The sequence below is a fragment of the Lithobates pipiens genome, unplaced genomic scaffold (genome assembly GCF_037356315.1).
Source record: "Lithobates pipiens isolate NorthernLeopardFrog02 unplaced genomic scaffold, aLitPip1_a1.2 Scaffold_3, whole genome shotgun sequence".
Taxonomy (NCBI): Eukaryota; Metazoa; Chordata; class Amphibia; order Anura; family Ranidae; genus Lithobates; species Lithobates pipiens.
Window position 1 is genome coordinate 283216099 of NW_027507790.1, and position 21714 is coordinate 283237812.

The window sequence follows — 21714 nt, forward strand, 5'->3', positions numbered from 1 at the left end:
GTTTGGTATCAAGCCAGAGTTGGTGAGTATCTGTGTTGGTCCCTATTAGACTCAGTTGGGGTCAGTGTCACCCTGGGTTGGTGATGGTCAGGGTTGGAGGCGATCTGGATAGGCGTCAGTCCCAGTTAGGGTTGGACTCATCCTGGGTTAGGGTCAGTAGCAGTTGGTGTCAGTCCGTGTTGGGGTCAGTCCGTGTTGGGGTCATCCTGGGTTAGGGTCGGTTGGGGTTGGTGTCAGTCTGTTTTAGCGTCGTCCTAGGTTGGAGTTGGTCAGGGTTGGTGGGCCTGTGTTGGTTGGGGTCTTTCTGGGTTTTGGACAGTTGGGGCTTGTGTCAGTCGGGGTTGGAGTCATCCTTGGTTGGGGTTGGTCAGTATTGGTGTTGGTCAGGTTGGAGTTATCGTGGGTTGGAGTCCATCGGGGTTAATGTCAGTCCATCTTGGTGTCATTTGGGGTTGCAGTCTTCATGGGTTAGGGCCGGTCAAGGTTGCGGTCAGTAGGGGTTGGAGCCATCATGGGTTAGGGTCGGTAGCGGTTTGAGTCATTGTGGGTTGGTGATGGTTGGGGTTAGGGTCAGTTAAGGTTTGTGTCCGTCTGTGTTGGAGTCATTGTTGGAGCCCATGTTTGGGTCGGTCTATGTTAGTGGCAATCTGAGTTGGTGTCATCCTGGGCTGGTGTCAGTTGGAGGTGATCTGGGTTGGGCCCTGTGGGGGTCATCCTGGGTTAGGATTGGTCAGGGATGGTGTCAGTCCATATTGGAGTCACCATGGGTTTGTGTCAATCGGGATTGAAGACATCCTGGATTGTGGTCAGTCAGGGTTGGTATCAGTCAGTGTTGGTTTGGTCAGGGTTAGGGTCAGTCCGTGTTGGTGTCAGTCCCTGTTGGGGTTGCAGTCATGGTTAGGCTCAGTTGGGATTGGTGTCGATCGGGATCGGAATCATCCTGGGTTGTGGTCAGTTGGGGTTCTGTTATGCCGCGTACACACTACCTGACTATCCGGCAGACTTGGTCAGGCGGACAAAAGTCCGCCGGACAATCCGCCCGTGTGTGGGCTCCGGCAGACTTTTTGTTCCCAAAACTCCGGTGGACTTAAAAAGAAGTTTCGACTCAAAATTGTCTGCCGGACTACAATCCGCCCGTCTGTGTGCTAGTCTGCCGGACTTTTGAAATTAATGGACTTGCCCGCACCCGGGGAAAAGTCCATTCATTTTGAACGTGGCTCCAGGTAGACGGGACTAGCGAAAGAAGTGAATGTCGCCGCCTCCATAGGTGAGATTGACCCCTCACGAGCCCCGTCACCTGGTATGGATTTAAACGGGAAGCCCTACACTGAAAAAAAAGGCGTGGGGGTCCACCCAAAGTCCATAGCAGACCCTTATCCGAGCACGCAGCCCGGCCAGTCAGGAAAGGGGGTGGGGACGAGCGAGCGCCCCCCCCCCCGAGCCATACCAGGCCGCATGCCCTCAACATGGGGGGGGTGCTTTGGGGAAGGGGGGGGCCCTGCGGCTCCCCCACCCCAAAGCACCTTGTGCCCATGTTGATGAGGACAAGGGCCTCTTCCCGACAACCCTGGCCGTTTGTCGGGGTCTGCGGGCGGGGGGCTTATCAGAATCCGGGAGCCCCCAGATACCGGCCCCCCACCCTATGTGAATGGGTATGTGGTACATTGTACCCCTACCTGTTCACCTGGTGAAAAAAGTGTAAATAAAAAAACACAACACAACACAAGTTTTTAAAATAATTTATTAGACAGCTCCGGTGGTCTTCCGTCTTGGGGGGTCTTCTCGCCGGACTCCTCCGCTATCTTCTGCTCTTTTGCTAGCTCTTTTACTAGCGGAGGAGCCCGACTTTCTTCTTCATCGTCGCCTCCGTCCGGGGTTCTTGTCCGCTTTTCGGGGGTCTTGTCCCGCTCTTCGGTTCTTCTTGCCGGCCTCCACTATCTTCTTATAGCTCTTTTACTAGCGCTGGCCTGGTCTTCTGTCGCCACCGCCTTCTTCTCCTCTTCTTCTTCCTTGCGATGTTGACATGACGCTCTCTCTGGCCGCAATGGCAGGGACGCGTTGTGCGTCGACTTATATAGGGACAAGGGGCGGGGTCACCGGGTGATGTCACATGGTGACCCCGCTCCTTATGATGTCATAGTCCCAGCATCCTCCGAGACTGGGACATCATAAGGGGCGGGGTCACCATGTGAAATCACCCGGTGACCCGCCCCATATCCCTATATAAGTCGCCGCACAACGCGTCCCTGCCATTGCGGCCAGAGTGAGCATTGTGTCAACATCGCAAGGATGGAGAGGAAGACGGCGGCGATGGAAGACCAGACCAATGCTAGTAAAACAGCTATAAGACGATAACGGATGCCCGGCAAGAAGAACCGAAGAGCAGGACAAGACCCCGAAGTCAGAAGAAGACCCCCGGGCGACAAAGAAGTAAAAGAGCTAGCAAAAGAGCAGAAGATAGTCCAGCGAGAAGACCCCCCCAAGACGGAAGAAGACCACCGGAACTTGTGTTGTGGTTTTTTATTTACACTTTTTTCACCAGGTGAATAGGTAGGGGTACAATGTACCCCATACTCATTTACATAGGGTGGGGAGCCGGTATTTGGGGGCCCCCTTATTAAAGGGGGCTCCCAGAATCCGATAAGCCCCCCGCCCGCAGTCCCTGACAAGCAACGGCCAGGGTTGTCGGGAAGAGGCCCTTGGCCCCCCTTCCTCAAAGCACCCCCCCATATTGAGGGCAGGGTGGGGGGGGGGGGGGCGCTCGATCGTCCCTACCCACTTTCCTGACCGGCCGGGCTGCGTGCTCGGATATGGGTCTGCTATGGACTTTGGGGGGACCCCCCACTCTGTTTTTTTCAGCGTAAGGCTTCCCCTTTTAATCCATAGCAGGTGACAGGGCTCCCGAGGTGTCAATCTCGCCGATGGAGGTAGCGACATTCACTTCCTTCGCTAGTCCCGGCTACCTGGAGCCACATTCAAAATGAACAGACTTTTCTCCGTGTGCGGGCAAGTCTGTTCATTTCAAAAGTCCACACAACCCATATTGTATCAAACCCTGAACGACATTAGATTGACACCAACGTGAAACAACCTCAACCCTAACCGACACCAACACAGACTAATCCGGTCGTGTGTGGGCAGGTCCGCTCATTCAGAAAATCCGGCGGACCTCAGCTGCAAAGTCCGGCGGTTAGTACGCCGGATAGTCCGATCGTGTGTACGTGGTATTAGTCTGTGTTGGTGTCGGTTAGGGTTGAGGTTGTTTCACGTTGGTGTCAATCTAGTGTCGTTCAGGGTTTGATACAATATGGGTTGTGTCGGTCGGTGTTGGAGTCATCCCCGGTTGGGGGGAAACCGTGATGGTGTCAGTCAGGGGTTGGTGTTGGTTGGGCCTGGGTGTCTTTCTGGGTTGTGGTCAGTTGAGGCTTATGTCAGTCCATGTTGTCTTCAGTCTGTGTTGATGTCAATCTGAGTTTGGTGTCGGTCAGGGTTACATAGTCAGGTTGAAAAAAGACACAAGTCCATCCAGTTCAACCACAAAAAAAAAAATGAATAATAATAATAATAATATCATACAATCCCATATACCCAATTCTATACCCACACTTGATCCAGAGGAAGGCAAAAAACCCCAGCAGAGTATGATCCAATTTGCTAAAGCAGGGGAAAAAAAATCCTTCCTGATCCCCCGAGAGGCAATCGGATTTTTCCCCGGGTTGGAGTCCTCCTGCACTGGGGCTGTCCCTGTGTGGGTCGGTTGGGGTTGGAGTTCTCCTGAGTTAGGGTCGGTCTTGGTTGGTGGCAGTCCATGTTTGTGTCATTCAGGGGTTGGGGCGCTGTCTGTGTCGGGGTTTGAGTCATTCTGAATTGGGGTCAGTCGGGGTTTGTGTCAGTCCATGTTGGTGTCTGTCAGGGTTGGGGTTGATTCATGTTGGTGTCTGTAAAAGGTTGGAGTCCTCATCCTGGGTTGTGGTCTGTTTTGGTTGGTGTTGGTCTTGATTGGGGTTGCGGCTACTCAAGGGTTGGGGTCAGTAAGGCTTGAGATTGGTCAGGGTTATGACTGTTCTGAGTTCCAAGTGGTTGGGGTTAGGGTTGATCTGGGTTCCAGGTGGTTGGAGTTGATTGGGGTCGGTTACGTTTGATGATAGGGTCAGACATGGTTGAGTTCATTTGCGATTGATCCAGGTTAAGGTCGGTTGAGGATGACCTGGGTTGATATGTGAGTACCAGGCCTTCATTCTAGGTGGGCACAGACATATGCTGTAAATAGTAGACCATGTCACTTGTGCAAGGTTTTTTTTTTTCCAAGTTAAACCCCGTGTAGGCATTCCCTGTAAGTCCCAACCCTTTTATTCACAATGAGAGTAGTCATGCCCTGTGCGTCCAACCTTTTTATTCATGATGGGAGTAGTCATACCCTGTGAGTTCCCATCCTTTTATTTACGATGAGAGTAGTCATACCCTGTGAGTCTTAACCCTTTTGTTCATGATGGGCAATGGCGGGCAGGCTAGATATGTCACCCCAGGCCTTCCTACAAACCTCTTGTATACCAATGGCGGTCAGGCTAGATATGTCACCCCACTTTCGTAAGAATGATGACCTGTATGTTCTCCCGATGCACTGGAAGCACCTTTCCTGCTTCTGTCTCTGCAATATCTTTATTAAAAGAAGGTTCCCAAATCAAAATAATGTCTTCATCTGAAGGTGGAGGAGCCCCAGATAGGAATACTTAAAATAAAAGCAACCTTATATATAGAGCTTTTTAGTTCTAGCACATAAGATCTAAATGTGGAGACTTCAGGACTGGACACGCTTGTGATAATAGGACAATAAATGGTCTCCAGGGATAGAGATCAGAGGGCTTTGTACATACAGTATGTTCTCAGGTATGCCCGCCTCTATAGCCCAGGCACAGTTTGGCACAGGATATATACACAGTGCACCCTGGAGCTGGAAAGCGCATCAAGTATCCCTCTCTATGGTCCTTCATTGCCATACACATATACAGATTGTCATTAGGCTTATAGTCTATTATCTTAATCAATATTTTTCAATTGTGGTCAGTCAGGGTATTTGTCTGTTTTGGCTCGGTCAGGGTTGGTATTAATCTGGTTTGGTGTCAGTCCCTGTTGGGGTTGGTGTCATTCTGGGTTAGGCTCAGTTGGGGTTGATGTCGGTCAGGGTTGGAGTCATGCCGGGTTGAATTCAGTCAGGGTTGGTGGGGCTGGGATTTTCCTGGATTGGTTGGGGGTTGGAGCCATCCTAGGTTATTGTTGGTCTGGGTTGGTGTCAGTCCCTATTGGTGTTAATCTGGTTTGGTGTCGGTCAGGGTTGGGAACGATCTGGGTCGATGTTGGTGTTGGCGTGGGTGTCATCCTGAGTTGGTGTCGCACCGATTTGAGACAGTCTGGCTTGGCATTGGTCCACGTTGGTGTCGTTTGGGGTTGGAGTCTACCTGGCTTGGTGTCAGTTGGGGTCGGAGACAGGCAGGGTTAGTGTCGGTCGGGTTGGGGGCAAACTAGTTTGGTGTAGGTCAGGGTTGGTGTTGGTTGGGGGGAATCATCCTGGGTTGGTGGCGATCTGTGTTAGTGTAGGTTGGGGTTGGGGACAGTCCATGTTGATTTCGGTCAGTGCTGGGGACAATCTGGATTGATGTCGTTCCGGGTTGGGGACAGTCCTTGTTGGTGTTTTGTCTGGGTAGAAACATTTGTTGGTTCCGGTCGGGGACAGTCCAGGTTGGAAACAGTCTCAGTATTGATTGGTCTGGGTTTGTGTTGGTCAGGGTAGAGGTCGGGATTGAGATCATTCTATGTTGGGGACTGGCTGGTTTTGAGTCTTTATTTTAGTTTGTCTTTTTTGGGGTTTGTGTGGGTTGGGGATGGTGTGTCTTTGGGTGGGTCTGGTTTGTGGACATTCTGGGTTGGGGTTTGTCTGGGCTCCAGGTAGTTCGGGGGTTGGGGTTGGTCTGGGTCCCCTTCAGTCTGGATTTTGGGGTGATCTTGGTTAGTGTAGGTGGAGTTTGGTGTCCGTTGAGGGAGTGATCCTGTGTTGAGGATGATCTGGGTAGATGTCGGTAAGGATGGGGACCATCAATGTTGGTGTCAGTGAGTGTTGGGGACAATTTGGTTTGGTGTCTGGGTTGGGGACTGTTCATTTTGGTGTCGGTCAAGGGGTGGGACGATCAGTGTTGGTGTCAGTCAGTGTCGGGGATAGTCAGGATGGGTTGGTGTCTGTAGAGGTTGAGGACAATTAGGGTTGGGAACAGTCTGTGTTGGTGTTTCTTGGGGTTGCTTTCCCTTCAGGGTTGGAGGCATCCTGGGTTGAGGGTCGTTTGGGGTTGAAAGCATCCAGGATTGGGGATGGTCCAGCTTGGGAACAGTGTCAGTAGGGATCTGGGTTGATGTTAGTCTGGGTAGAGGTCGGTGTTGATTAGTCTGGGTTGGGGACTGTCTGGCTTTGGGTCGGTCTTTGTACCAGTTGGTCTGGTTTGGAGTCTGTCTGGATTGGGGAAGGTCTGGCTTTGGGTTGGTCTGGGTTCCAGTTGGTCAGGTTTGTTGATGTTCTGGGTTAGGGTTGGTTGGGGTTGGTCTTGGTTCCCTTTACTTGGTGTTAGGGTTGGTCTGGTTTCCAGTTTTTCTGGGTTCAGTTAGTCGGGATTGAGTTGGTCAGGATTTGTTCGGTGTTAGGGTTGATTTGAGGATGGTCTGGGTTAGGGATGATCCTGGTTAGGGTTGGTCTGGGTTGGGTCAGTTGGGGTTGGAGCTGGTAAGGATTGGGGTCAGGTTTAGGGTTGGGGACAGTCTGGGTTAGGGACGTTCTGGATTCCAGTCATCCAGGGTTGAACTTGGTCAGGATTGGGGTTGGGGTTAGTGTTCCAATAAGTCAGGGGTTTGTGTTGGTCATGGTTGTGGCCAATCGGTATTGAGGTTAGTCTGGGCTGGGCTTGGCCTGAGTTGAGGTCAGATGCGGTTGGTGTTGGTTGACGTTAGGGCGGGTCTGGGTTCCAGTCAGTTTGGGCTTGGGATCAGTTGGATTGGTCTGAATTGAGGTCCAGATCAGTTGGGGTAAGGGTCAGGCTGAGTTCATAGGTGGTTGGTTGGGGTTGGAGTCATCATGGGTTGGGGTCTGTTTTGGTTGATGTTGGTCTTGATTGGGGTTCAGGCTCCTCAAGGGTTGAGCTCAGTAAGGCTTGAGATTGGTTGGGCTTAGGGTTGGTTGGAATTGATTGGGGTCAGTCAGGTTTGATGCTTGGAGTTTGGGTCAGGCAGGGTTGATGTTTGGGTCAGACATGGTTGAGTTCATTTGTGGTTGATCCGGGTTAAGGTCGGTTGGGGATGACCTGGGTTGATATGCGAATACCAGGCCTTCATTGTAGGTGACCGCAGACATATCCTGTAAGTAGTAGACAATGTCACATGTGCAAGTTTTTTTTTTTTTTCAAGTTAAACCCCATGTAGGCATTCCCTGTACGTCCCAACCCTTTTATTCATGATGGGAGCAGTCATACCCTGTGAGTTCCCGTCCTTTTATTCATGATGGGAGTAGTCATATCCAGTGAGTCCCAACCCATTTATTCCTGATGGGAGTAGTCATGCCCTGTAAGCAGTAACCATTTTATTCATGATGGGAGTAGTCATACCCTGTGAGTCCCAATCCTTTTATTCATGATAGGAGTAGTCATGCCCTGTAAGCAGTAACCATTTTATTCATGATGGTATCTCCAGCAAGGCGTATCTGCAGAGTGATGCGGATGATGATGATGGTACTTCTATGATGACGATGAAGTGGAAATGACATCACACACACACGGTTACCAGATAATTGATTTATTAGATGAATTGCACCCCTTATCATGGGGCAACAGTGCACAATAATAAGGATCTCAAGGTACGTGTCACCTTATCTGTCTTGGCCCTGTGCTCAGTCTGGTGCCCTTCCAGATTTCCAGTGTTTGAACTTCCCTGAATTCCAGAACTTTCTATGGAGGCTAGAGAAGTGTCGATATGCAAAAGAAGAGGAGTATGGCATTTTGTAGTAAGCGTGATGTTATCTTCTCAGTTACCCCAGGCCTTCCTACAAATATCCTATCTACCAATGGCGGTCAGAGTAAATCTGTCACCCCAGGACTTCCTACAAACCTCCCGTCTACCAATGGCGGTCAGGCTAGATATGTCACCCCACTTTAGTAAGAATGATGACCTGTATGTTCTCCCGATGCACTGGAAGCACCTTTCCTGCTTCTGTCATTGCAATATCTTCATTAAAAGAAAGTTCCCAAATCAAAATAATGTCTTCATCTGAAGGTGGAGGAGCCCCAGATAGGAGCACTTAAAATAAAAGCAACCTTATGTACAGAGCAGTTGAGTTCTAGCACACAAAATCTGTATGTGGAGACTTCAGGACCGGACATGGTTGTGCTAATAATAAATGGTCTCCAGGGATAGAGATCAGAGGGCTTTGTACATACAGTATCTTCTCAGGTATGCCCGCCTCTATAGCCCAGGCGCAGTTTGGCACAGGATATATACATAGTGCACCCTGGAGCTGGAAAGAGCGGCAAGTATCCCTCTCTATGGTCCTTCACTGCCATACACATATACAGCTTGTCATTAGGAGTACAGTCTATCATCTTAAATATTCACTATTAAGTCAGTTTTACAGATTTTTCTAAATTTCAACCAATGTTAAAACATCTTCATAGCCTTAGCAAACACCTACATCTGCTTAAAAATATACAAGTTTGGCTTTTTTTTTAAATGTAATCATCAAAGCAGCCCTAGAGATCATCCTGTCTATGAGGGGTTGGTGACGTGTTGTATCCTTTCACCCCAGAAGTCACTAACAAGAAATTTGGCACAAGTTTGGGACAGAAAAGGGAGGGTTTGGCACGCTTCTTCAAGTCTGAAGGCTATTGGTTTATGAGATGGTGACAGATTTAGGACATTCTGGGGTTGATTTCCTAAAACTGGAGAGTGCAAAATCGGGTGCAGCTCTGCATAGTAGCCAATTGACTTCCAGGTTTTATCATCAAAGCTTAATTGAAGAAGCAGAATTTGGAAGCTGATTGGCTACTATGCAGAGCTACACCAGATTTTGCACTCCAGTTTTAGGAAATCAACCCCACTCTGTCCATACATCTCACCACCTGATAGTGAGGAGGGGGGCCCTGTGCTACCCATCGAGTCACATGAACTGCTGGTGTAACCCTGCTGTGGAGGAGTCTTGCTATACCCATTGTAGACAGTCTGTTTTCCCAAAAAACACTGTGGCGTATTTCATTTTAGTGTCACCCTACTGTTATGGAGAAGGGCGTCTTACTGGGTGAATGCTTTACAGTGCAAAATTTGCCTTTATTGCTATTTTATTAATAATTAACATTTTCACATTTGTAGGGTTAACACATTTCCTTGTGATTGGGACTAGGTAGCCTTCAAACAGCCAATGCCAGGCTGACCCTACTGCCCTGAAGGTTTCAGTTGTGTTCCAACAGACATGTCGTGTCCACGACCCTTTGCATTTCCCAGTCCTACCATCCATTCCCCCACACGTACCAACCTCCCCCCCCCCAAATGTCTTCAGTTAGCCAACCTTTTGTGGGTTGCTTGACCGCACACTTTGCTCGTAAGCCACCCTCTGCCCAATCAAGTATTGCGCTGCTTGTGTGGCCCCCGGTGGTCCTGTAATGATCACTTTCCTGCTTCTTGTTCCAGGGACAAATTCCCCCTTCTTGGAAATCTGTATGCGAGCTCCTGTCAGCTCTTGGTATTCAATCAATGTCTTTCCACCTTTCCCCAGTATTGCACCTACCAGGGTTTCTGGTACAGCCATCTCCAGAGTCTCCTTGCCAGCAATGCTTTCCGCTGCTAGCTTCTCCATTAGGATTCCTCCACCCCCCAAGCCCAATGCAGAACCAGCTTCACCTGTGTAAGATGCTAAAAGATTGACAGCTGCTGGATGGACACCACCAACTAATGGATTAAATCCTAAACCTGTGCTGTAACCATAGCTGGCTAAAGTATTCAGAGCCGTAGAGATGGCCAGAAGATCTCCGCCAGATATTGCAGCTGAAGCAGCTTGTGTAGCTGGGTATGGGGCAATGGTTGCCTCAGCTGTCCCTCCAGCATATGGGGATCCTGTAGGGTTGGAGTTGGCCACAGGACCTTGGGTGTTGGTGTAGCTGATGTTGAGATAGGAAGTGCCCTGAGGCGGGTCCTCTTTTGCTTTGTGTATAATGCTTCTTACTGCATGCTGAACCTGAGTAGCTTCCCCACTCACTGTCACCACCCGTTCCTGGAGATTTGGACCTGCTGGCTTCTGGGAGAGCTGGACCCACGCTCCAGATTCCTCCATGATACTACGGACAGTTGCTCCACCTTTCCCAATGATGAGGCCGGCTGTTGTGTTGGGAACAATAAGTTTAGCCTGAAAATTGAGTTGGGAGGAGAGAAAATGAATGAAGATGTGGTGAATGTAAAATGATAAAACAGTGTGGTAAGGAATTGTTATTAGATATATTCTGGTGTGCAAATTAGTATTGGGTATAGTGTGGTGATGGATTAGTATTGGGTATAGTGTGGTGGTGGATTAGTATTGGGTTCGGTGTGGTGATGGATTAGTATTGGGTTCAGTGTGGTGATGGATTAGTATTGGGTTCAGTGTGGTGATGGATTAGTATTGGGTATAGTGTGGTGATGGATTAGTATTGGGTATAGTGTGGTGATGGATTAGTATTGGGTTCAGTGTGGTGATGGATTAGTATTGGGTATAGTGTGGTGATGGATTAGTATTGGGTATAGTGTGGTGATGGATTAGTATTGGGTATAGTGTGGTGATGGATTAGTATTGGGTATAGTGTGTTGATGGATTAGTATTGGGTTCGGTGTGTTGATGAATTAGTATTGGGTTCGGTGTGTTGATGGATTAGTATTGGGTTCGGTGTGGTGATGGATTAGTATTGGGTATAGTGTGGTGATGGATTAGTATTGGGTACAGTGTGGTGAGGGATTAGTATTGGGTATAGTGTGTTGATGGATTAGTATTGGGTTCGGTGTGTTGATGGATTAGTATTGGGTTCGGTGTGTTGATGGATTAGTATTGGGTTCGGTGTGGTGATGGATTAGTATTGGGTTCGGTGTGGTGATGAATTAGTATTGGGTTCGGTGTGGTGATGAATTAGTATTGGGTTCGGTGTGGTGATGGATTAGTATTGGGTTCGGTGTGGTGATGGATTCGTCTTGGGTTCGGTGTGGTGAGGGATTAGTATTGGGTTCGGTGTGGTGATGAATTAGTATTGGGTTCGGTGTGGTGAGGGATTAGTATTGGGTTCGGTGTGGTGAGGGATTAGTATTGGGTTCGGTGTGGTGAGGGATTAGTATTGGGTTCGGTGTGGTGAGGGATTAGTATTGGGTTCGGTGTGGTGAGGGATTAGTATTGGGTTCGGTGTGGTGAGGGATTAGTATTGGGTTCGGTGTGGTGAGGGATTAGTATTGGGTTCGGTGTGGTGAGGAATTAGTATCGGGTTTGGTGTGGTGATGGATTAGTATCGGGTTCGGTGTGGTGATGAATTAGTATTGGGTTCGGTGTGGTGATGAATTAGTATTGGGTTCGGTGTGGTGATGAATTAGTATTGGGTTCGGTGTGGTGATGGATTAGTATTGGGTTCGGTGTGGTGAGGGATTAGTATTGGGTTCGGTGTGGTGAGGGATTAGTATTGGGTTCGGTGTGGTGAGGGATTAGTATTGGGTTTGGTGTGGTGAAGGATTAGTATCGGGTTTGGTGTGGTGAAGGATTAGTATCGAGTACGGTGTGGTATTGGATTAGTATGAGGTACGGTGTGGTGAGGGATGAAGATTAAGGTTGTAGCTCTCCCTGGCTCTCGAGAACCCTCACAGTTACCTCCAACTTCCCTTAGTGCCGTCTAGCCTCCTATGGTGCCCCCAAGTTCCAAGAGTGTCCCACAGTGCACCTGCAAAGCTACCTAGAGATACCTCCAACCCATTTTTAGAAATCCTGTTCCCTACAGTCATCCCTAACCCTTTGCAGAACCACAATCCCTGCACAGTGATACCAAGACCCATCTAGAGCCATCCAGCCCCCCCCCCCCCCACCCCATACAGAGCCCCTAATCCAAAGGTCACTGTACTTTCCTTCCACTGACACCAATATCAGACCTTTTCTTCATCATGACCGCTTATACCGTAGCATTCTTCTGTCTATTGACCACCAATCGGGGACAAGATGGTGGTGAGGGACAGCTGTGAGTGAATTTTGCCTTGACCTAATTAAACCAAGAAGTGGGCAGTTTGGTATCTTTGCCCTGGGCACTGATTGGGAAATATTTACAGTGAGGAGGCAGATGCTGAGATGTCGTCGGGCTGTCATTGGGTGGAGCCAGCCTTGTGTAAGAAAGTAGCCACTAATGTTTCTGTACTGACAGCCAATGATGTGCAAGAAAGGTGAACTAAGCTCAGTCTGTGGCACAGAACGCCGGCTGTCAATACAGATACATTGGCTACTATATTCTCATGCAGGGCTGGCTTTACCTAGCAATAGCCTGCCTCCCCACCACTGATTAGGAATAGTGCAGGTGCACACAGTCCTTATAATGAATTGGACATGGCTCCCATCAGAGGACAGGTGTACTCCACTCAAGAGACAGCACTCTGTGCTGGAGGAGAGATTCCTTGTCCATAGGTCTGAGAGAGTAGAGACAGCTAAGGGGGAATGAAAGCCAGGATGACAAGGTGAGTCCAGAGGACTGAAGGAATATGGAAGTCTCAGCAGTGAAAGAGCCTGGGTGTCAGTAGAACCCCTACCAAGAGGCCAGGGAACAGGCCTGCATATATGTGAGCTGCAACTGAAACAGTCAGGAGAGCTGAGAGAGTTGGGATAGCAGAGAGAACCAGGAGAGTTGAGTTAGCAGAGAGAACTGGGAGAGCTGAGAGAGTCAGGGTAGCCAGGAGAGCTGAGAGTGTTCGAATATCCAGGAGATGTGGGAGAGCTGAGAAAGTCAGGATAGCCAGGAGAGCTGAAGGAGTCAGGATAGCCAGGAAAGCTGGGATAGTCAGGAGAGCTGAGAAAGTTGGGATAGTCAGGAGAGCTGAGAGAGCCGGTATAGTCAGGATACGAGGGTAGGGATAGCCGAGAGGGTCGGGATAGCCAGGAGAGCTGAGAGAGTCAGGTTAGCCGAGAGAGCCAGAATAGTCAGGAGAGCTGAGAAAGCCAGGACAGCCAGGAGGTGTGAAAGAGCCAGGAGAGCTAAGAGACTGGACAGCCAGGAGAGCTGATAGAGCCGGGATATTCAGGACAGTCGGGATAGTCAGGAGAGATGCGGGATAGTCAGGAGAGCTGAGAGACACGGGATAGTCAGGAGAGCTGAGAGACGCGGGATAGTCAGGAGAGCTGAGAGACGCGGGATAGTCAGGAGAGCTGAGAGACGCGGGATAGTCAGGAGAGCTGAGAGACGCGGGATAGTCAGGAGAGCTGAGAGACGCGGGATAGTCAGGAGAGCTGAGAGACGCGGGATAGTCAGGAGAGCTGAGAGACGCGGGATAGTCAGGAGAGCTGAGAGACGCGGGATAGTCAGGAGAGCTGAGAGAGCCGGGATAGTCGGGAGAGACGCGGGATAGTCAGGAGAGCTGAGAGACGCGGGATAGTCAGGAGAGCTGAGAGACGCGGGATAGTCAGGAGAGCTGAGAGACGCGGGATAGTCAGGAGAGCTGAGAGACGCGGGATAGTCAGGAGAGCTGAGAGACGCGGGATAGTCAGGAGAGCTGAGAGAGCCGGGATAGTCAGGAGAGACGCGGGATAGTCAGGAGAGCTGAGAGACGCGGGATAGTCAGGAGAGCTGAGAGACGCGGGATAGTCAGGAGAGCTGAGAGACGCGGGATAGTCAGGAGAGCTGAGAGACGCGGGATAGTCAGGAGAGCTGAGAGACGCGGGATAGTCAGGAGAGCTGAGAGACGCGGGATAGTCAGGAGAGCTGAGAGACGCGGGATAGTCAGGAGAGCTGAGAGACGCGGGATAGTCAGGAGAGCTGAGAGACGCGGGATAGTCAGGAGAGCTGAGAGAGCCGGGATAGTCAGGAGAGACGCGGGATAGTCGGGAGAGCTGAGAGACGCGGGATAGTCAGGAGAGCTGATAGACGCGGGATAGTCAGTAGAGCTGATAGATGCGGGATAGTCAGGAGAGCTGAGAGGGTCGGGATAGCCAGGAGAGCTGAGAGACGTGGGATAGTCAGGAGAGCTGAGAGAGCCGGGATAGTCAGGAGAGCTGAGAGACGCGGGATAGTCGGGAGAGCTGAGAGACTCGGGAGAGCTGAGAGACGTGGGATAGTCGGGAGAGCTGAGAGACGCGGGATAGTCGGGAGAGCTGAGAGACGCGGGATAGTCGGGAGAGCTGAGAGACGCGGGATAGTCGGGAGAGCTGAGAGACGCGGGATAGTCGGGAGAGCTGAGAGAGCGGGGATGGTCGGGAGAGCTGAGAGAGCTGGGATAGTCAGGAGAGACGCGGGATAGTCAGGAGAGCTGAGAGACGCGGGATAGTCAGGAGAGCTGAGAGACGCGGGATAGTCAGTAGAGCTGATAGATGCGGGATAGTCAGTAGAGCTGAGAGAGCCGGGATAGTCAGGAGAGACGCAGGATAGTCAGGAGAGCTGAGAGACGCGGGATAGTCAGGAGAGCTGAGAGACGCGGGATAGTCAGGAGAGCTGAGAGACGCGGGATAGTCAGGAGAGCTGAGAGACGCGGGATAGTCAGGAGAGCTGAGAGACGCGGGATAGTCAGGAGAGCTGAGAGACGCGGGATAGTCAGTAGAGCTGAGAGACGCGGGATAGTCAGTAGAGCTGAGAGACGCGGGATAGTCAGGAGAGCTGAGAGACGCGGGATAGTCAGGAGAGCTGAGAGACGCGGGATAGTCAGGAGAGCTGAGAGACGCGGGATAGTCAGTAGAGCTGAGAGACGCGGGATAGTCAGTAGAGCTGAGAGACGCGGGATAGTCAGTAGAGCTGAGAGACGCGGGATAGTCAGGAGAGCTGAGAGACGCGGGATAGTCAGGAGAGCTGAGAGACGCGGGATAGTCAGGAGAGCTGAGAGACGCGGGATAGTCAGGAGAGCTGAGAGACGCGGGATAGTCAGGAGAGCTGAGAGACGCGGGATAGTCAGGAAAGCTGAGAGACGCGGGATAGTCAGGAGAGCTGAGAGAGCCGGGATAGTCAGGAGAGACGCAGGATAGTCAGGAGAGCTGAGAGACGCGGGATAGTCAGGAGAGCTGTGAGACGCGGGATAGTCAGGAGAGCTGTGAGACGTGGGATAGTCAGGAGAGCTGAGAGACGCGGGATAGTCAGGAGAGCTGAGAGACGCGGGATAGTCAGGAGAGCTGAGACACGCGGGATAGTCAGGAGAGCCGAGAGACGCAGGATAGTCAGTAGAGCCGAGAGACGCGGGATAGTCAGGAGAGCCGAGAGACGCGGGATAGTCAGTAGAGCCGAGAGACGCGGGATAGTCAGTAGAGCCGAGAGACGCGGGATAGTCAGTAGAGCCGAGAGACGCGGGATAGTCAGTAGAGCTGAGAGACGCGGGATAGTCAGTAGAGCTGAGAGACGCGGGATAGTCAGTAGAGCTGAGAGACGCGGGATAGTCAGTAGAGCTGAGAGACGCGGGATAGTCAGTAGAGCTGAGAGACGCGGGATAGTCAGGAGAGATGAGAGACGCGGGATAGTCAGGAGAGCTGAGAGACGCGGGATAGTCAGGAGAGCTGAGAGACGCGGGATAGTCAGGAGAGCTGAGAGAGCCGGGATAGTCAGGAGAGACGCAGGATAGTCAGGAGAGCTGAGAGACGCGGGATAGTCAGGAGAGCTGTGAGACGCGGGATAGTCAGGAGAGCTGTGAGACGCGGGATAGTCAGGAGAGCTGAGAGACGCGGGATAGTCAGGAGAGCTGAGAGACGCGGGATAGTCAGGAGAGCTGAGAGACGCGGGATAGTCAGGAGAGCTGAGACACGCGGGATAGTCAGGAGAGCCGAGAGACGCAGGATAGTCAGTAGAGCCGAGAGACGCGGGATAGTCAGGAGAGCCGAGAGACGCGGGATAGTCAGTAGAGCCGAGAGACGCGGGATAGTCAGTAGAGCCGAGAGACGCGGGATAGTCAGTAGAGCCGAGAGACGCGGGATAGTCAGTAGAGCTGAGAGACGCGGGATAGTCAGTAGAGCTGAGAGACGCGGGATAGTCAGTAGAGCTGAGAGACGCGGGATAGTCAGTAGAGCTGAGAGACGCGGGATAGTCAGGAGAGATGAGAGACGCGGGATAGTCAGGAGAGCTGAGAGACGCGGGATAGTCAGGAGAGCTGAGAGACGCGGGATAGTCAGGAGAGCTGAGAGACGCGGGATAGTCAGGAAAGCTGAGAGACGCGGGATAGTCAGGAGAGCTGAGAGAGCCGGGATAGTCAGGAGAGCTGAGAGAGCCGGGATAGTCAGGAGAGAAGCGGGATAGTCGGGAGAGCTGAGAGACGCGGGATAGTCGGGAGAGCTGAGAGACGCGGGATAGTCGGGAGAGCTGAGAGACGCGGGATAGTCGGGAGAGCTGAGAGACGCGGGATAGTCGGGAGAGCTGAGAGACGCGGGATAGTCGGGAGAGCTGAGAGAGCGGGGATAGTCAGGAGAGAAGCGGGATAGTCGGGAGAGCTGAGAGACGCGGGATAGTAGGGAGAGCTGAGAGACGCGGGATAGTCGGGAGAGCTGAGAGACGCGGGATAGTCGGGAGAGCTGAGAGACGCGGGATAGTCGGGAGAGCTGAGAGACGCGGGATAGTCGGGAGAGCTGAGAGACGCGGGATAGTCGGGAGAGCTGAGAGACGCGGGATAGTCGGGAGAGCTGAGAGACGCGGGATAGTCGGGAGAGCTGAGAGACGCGGGATAGTCGGGGGAGCTGAGAGGGTCGGGATAGTCGGGGGAGCTGAGAGGGTCGGGATAGTCAGGAGAGCTGAGAGGGTCGGGATAGTCAGGAGAGCTGAGAGGGTCGGGATAGTCAGGAGAGCTGAGAGGGTCGGGATAGTCAGGAGAGCTGAGAGAGTCTGGAAAGCTGAGAGGGTCGGGATAGCTAGAAGAGTTGAGAGAGTCAGGAGAGCTGAGAATATATATACTGTCCTATATCCTACACTATATGTATTCTATACTGTGCTATATCTGATACATCCTGTATTATATACTGTACCGTACTGTGCAAAAGTTAGAAATGCTGTAAAACAAGAATGCTTTCAGAAATCTATATTTAAATTGTTTATTTTAATCCATTTATAAAATGCAAAGCGAGTGAAAAGAATAAAAATCTAAATAAAATCAATATTTGGTGTGACTGCCCTTTGGCTTCAAACCAGCATCAATTCTTACACTAGCACAAAGTCAGGGATTTTTTCAGGAGTAGAGAAAGGAGTATGATTAATCAGTTATGGTCAGGTAACGTTGGATCTTACATGCAGTGGTCGTATAATGTTGAGGAGCGTAGACACAGTGGTCAGGTAACGTTGAGGGGCATAAACACAGTGTTTGGATAACGTTGAGAGGCATAGACGCAGTGAACGGGTAACGTTGAGGGGCATAGACGCAGTGAACGGGTAACGTTGAGGGGCGTAGACGCAGTGAACGGGTAACGTTGAGGGGCATAGACGCAGTGAACGGGTAACGTTGAGGGGCGTAGACGCAGTGGACAGGCAACTTTGAGAGGTGTAGACGCAGTGGATGGGAAACGTTGAGGGGTATAGACGCAGTGGATGGGTAATGTTGAGCGTAGACGCAGTGGACGGGCAACGTTGAGGGGCGTAGACGCAGTGGACGGGTAATGTTGTGGGGCGTAGACGCAGTGGTCGGGCAACGTTGAGGGACGTAGACGCAGTGGATGGGCGGCGTAGACGCAGTGGATGGGCGGCGTAGACGCAGTGGATGGGCAACGTTGAGGGGCGTAGACGCAGTGGATGGGCAACGTTGAGGGGCGTAGACGCAGTGGATGGGCAACGTTGAGGGGCGTAGACGCAGTGGTCGGGTAACGTTGAGAGGCGTAGACGCAGTGGATGGGAAACGTTGAGGGGTGTAGACGCAGTGGATGGGTAATGTTGAGCGTAGACGCAGTGGACGGGCAACATTGAGGGGCGTAGACGCAGTGGACGGGCAATGTTGAGGGGCGTAGACGCAGTGGACGGGCAACGTTGAGGGGCGTAGACGCAGTGGACGGGCAACGTTGAGGGGCGTAGACGCAGTGGACGGGCAACGTTGAGGGGTGTAGACGCAGTGGACGGGTAATGTTGTGGGGCGTAGACGCAGTGGTCGGGTAACGTTGAGGGGCGTAGACGCAGTGGATGGGCGGCGTAGACGCAGTGGATGGGCAACGTTGAGGGGCGTAGACGCAGTGGATGGGCAACGTTGAGGGGCGTAGACGCAGTGGATGGGTAACGTTGAGGGGTGTAGACGCAGTGGATGGGTAATGTTGAGCGTAGACGCAGTGGACGGGCAACGTTGAGGGGCGTAGACGCAGTGGACGGGCAACGTTGAGGGGCGTAGACGCAGTGAACGGGCAACGTTGAGGGGCGTAGACGCAGTGGATGGGTAACGTTGAGGGGCGTAGACGCAGTGGACGGGTAACGTTGAGGGGCGTAGACGCAGTGGTCGGGTAACGTTGAGGGGCGTAGACGCAGTGGATGGGCGGCGTAGACGCAGTGGATGGGCAACGTTGAGGGGCGTAGACGCAGTGGACGGGCAACGTTGAGGGGCGTAGACGCAGTGGACGGGTAACGTTGAGGGGCGTAGACGCAGTGGACAGGTAACGTTGAGGGGCGTAGACGCAGTGGTCAGGTAACGTTGAGGGGCGTAGACGCAGTGGTCGGGTAACGTTGAGAGGCGTAGACGCAGTGGTCGGGTAACGTTGAGAGGCATAGACGCAGTGGATGGGCAGCGTAGACGCAGTGGATGGGCAACGTTGAGGGGTGTAGACGCAGTGGATGGGCAACATTGAGGGGCGTAGACGCAGTCGTCGGGTAACGTTGAGAGGCGTAGACGCAGTGGTCGGGTAACGTTGAGGGGCGTAGACGCAGTGGATGGGCGGCGTAGACGCAGTGCATGGGCGGCGTAGACGCAGTGGATGGGCAACGTTGAGGGGCGTAGACGCAGTGGACGGGCAACGTTGAGGGGCGTAGACGCAGTGGACGGGTAACGTTGAGGGGCGTAGACGCAGTGGACGGGTAACGTTGAGGGGCGTAGACGCAGTGGTCGGGTAACGTTGAGGGGCGTAGACGCAGTGGTCGGGTAACGTTGAGAGGCATAGACGCAGTGGATGGGCGGCGTAGACGCAGTGGATGGGCAACGTTGAGGGGTGTAGACGCAGTGGATGGGCAACATTGAGGGGCGTAGACGCAGTCGTCGGGTAACGTTGAGAGGCGTAGACGCAGTCGTCGGGTAACATTGAGAGGCGTAGACGCAGTGGTCGGGTAACGTTGAGAGGCGTAGACGCAGTGGACGGTAATGTTGAGAAGAATAAACACAGTGTTCAAGGTAATGTTAAAGAGTGTAGACGCAGTGGTCGGGTAACGCTGCCGAGCATAGACACAGTGGTCAGCAAAGGAAACCTAATGCAGCAGATTAAAGATACATCATGCTTCCTTCCCTTCCACATTTGAAGATGTCCAGCAGTGTCATCAGTGAAGAACTGTCTGAAACCAGTGGGACCTAGGTCCAGCAATCTACTGTCTGGAGAAGTCTGGTGGGACCTAGGTCCAGCAATCTACTGTCTGGAGAAGTCTGGTGGGACCTAGGTCCAGCGATCTACTGTCTGGAGAAGTCTGGTGGGACCTAGGTCCAGCAATCTACTGTCTGGAGAAGTCTGGTGGGACCTAGGTCCAGCAATCTACTGTCTGGAGAAGTCTGGTGGGACCTAGGTCCAGCAATCTACTGTCTGGAGAAGTCTGGTGGGACCTAGGTCCAGCAATCTACTGTCTGGAGATGTCTGGTGGGACCTAGGTCCAGCAATCTACTGTCTGGAGAAGTCTGGTGGGACCTAGGTCCAATAAATCTACTGTCTGGAGAAGTCTGGTGGGACCTAGGTCCAGCAATCTACTGTCTGGAGAAGTCTGGTGGGACCTAGGTCCAGCAATCTACTGTCTGGAGAAGTCTGGTGGGACCTAGGTCCAGTAATCTACTGTCTGGAGAAGTCTGGTGGGACCTAGGTCCAGCAATCTACTGTCTGGAGAAGTCTGGTGGGACCTAGGTGCAGTAATCTACTGTCTGGAGAAGTCTGGTGGGACCTAGGTCCAGCAATCTACTGTCTGGAGAAGTCTGGTGGGACCTAGGTCCAGCAATCTACTGTCTGGAGAAGTCTGGTGGGACCTAGGTCCAGCAATCTACTGTCTGGAGAAGTCTGGTGGGACCTAGGTCCAGCAATCTACTGTCTGGAGAAGTCTGGTGGGACCTAGGTCCAGCAATCTACTGTCTGGAGAAGTCTGGTGGGACCTAGGTCCAGCAATCTACTGTCTGGAGAAGTCTGGTGGGACCTAGGTCCAGCAATCTACTGTCTGGAGAAGTCTGGTGGGACCTAGGTCCAGCAATCTACTGTCTGGAGAAGTCTGGTAGGACCTAGGTCCAGTAATCTACTGTCTGGAGATGTCTGGTGGGACCTAGGTCCAGCAATCTACTGTCTGGAGAAGTCTGGTGGGACCTAGGTCCAGCAATCTACTGTCTGGAGAAGTCTGGTGGGACCTAGGTCCAGCAATCTACTGTCTGGAGAAGTCTGGTGGGACCTAGGTCCAGCAATCTACTGTCTGGAGAAGTCTGGTGGGACCTAGGTCCAGCAATCTACTGTCTGGAGATGTCTGGTGGGACCTAGGTCCAGCAATCTACTGTCTGGAGAAGTCTGGTGGGACCTAGGTCCAGCAATCTACTGTCTGGAGAAGTCTGGTGGGACCTAGGTCCAGTAATCTACTGTCTGGAGAAGTCTGGTGGGACCTAGGTCCAGCAATCTACTGTCTGGAGAAGTCTGGTGGGACCTAGGTCCAGCAATCTACTGTCTGGAGAAGTCTGGTGGGACCTAGGTCCAGCAATCTACTGTCTGGAGAAGTCTGGTGGGACCTAGGTCCAGCAATCTACTGTCTGGAGAAGTCTGGTGGGACCTAGGTCCAGCAATCTACTGTCTGGAGAAGTCTGGTAGGACCTAGGTCCAGTAATCTACTGTCTGGAGATGTCTGGTGGGACCTAGGTCCAGCAATCTACTGTCTGGAGAAGTCTGGTGGGACCTAGGTCCAGCAATCTACTGTCTGGAGAAGTCTGGTGGGACCTAGGTCCAGCAATCTACTGTCTGGAGAAGTCTGGTGGGACCTAGGTCCAGCAATCTACTGTCTGGAGATGTCTGGTGGGACCTAGGTCCAGCAATCTACTGTCTGGAGAAGTCTGGTGGGACCTAGGTCCAGCAATCTACTGTCTGGAGAAGTCTGGTGGGACCTAGGTCCAGTAATCTACTGTCTGGAGAAGTCTGGTGGGACCTAGGTCCAGCAATCTACTGTCTGGAGAAGTCTGGTGGGACCTAGGTCCAGCAATCTACTGTCTGGAGAAGTCTGGTGGGACCTAGGTCCAGCAATCTACTGTCTGGAGAAGTCTGGTGGGACCTAGGTCCAGTAATCTACTGTCTGGAGAAGTCTGGTGGGACCTAGGTGCAGTAATCTACTGTCTGGAGAAGTCTGGTGG

At 52.1% G+C, this 21714-nt stretch overlaps 1 protein-coding gene across 1 annotated transcript in view; it reads right to left on the reverse strand.

Annotated features, from left to right (window-relative positions):
• Positions 1–7811: 7811 nt before the first annotated feature.
• The window catches only part of LOC143941198 (RNA-binding protein Nova-2-like), a 55638-nt gene continuing 41735 nt past the window's right edge, over positions 7812–21714 (reverse strand). Inside the window, exon 4 of the mRNA XM_077463233.1 lies at positions 7812–10423. Coding sequence (XP_077319359.1) covers positions 9581–10423 — 843 coding nt within the window. The 3' untranslated portion in view covers positions 7812–9580. The remainder of the gene's footprint in view (positions 10424–21714) is intronic.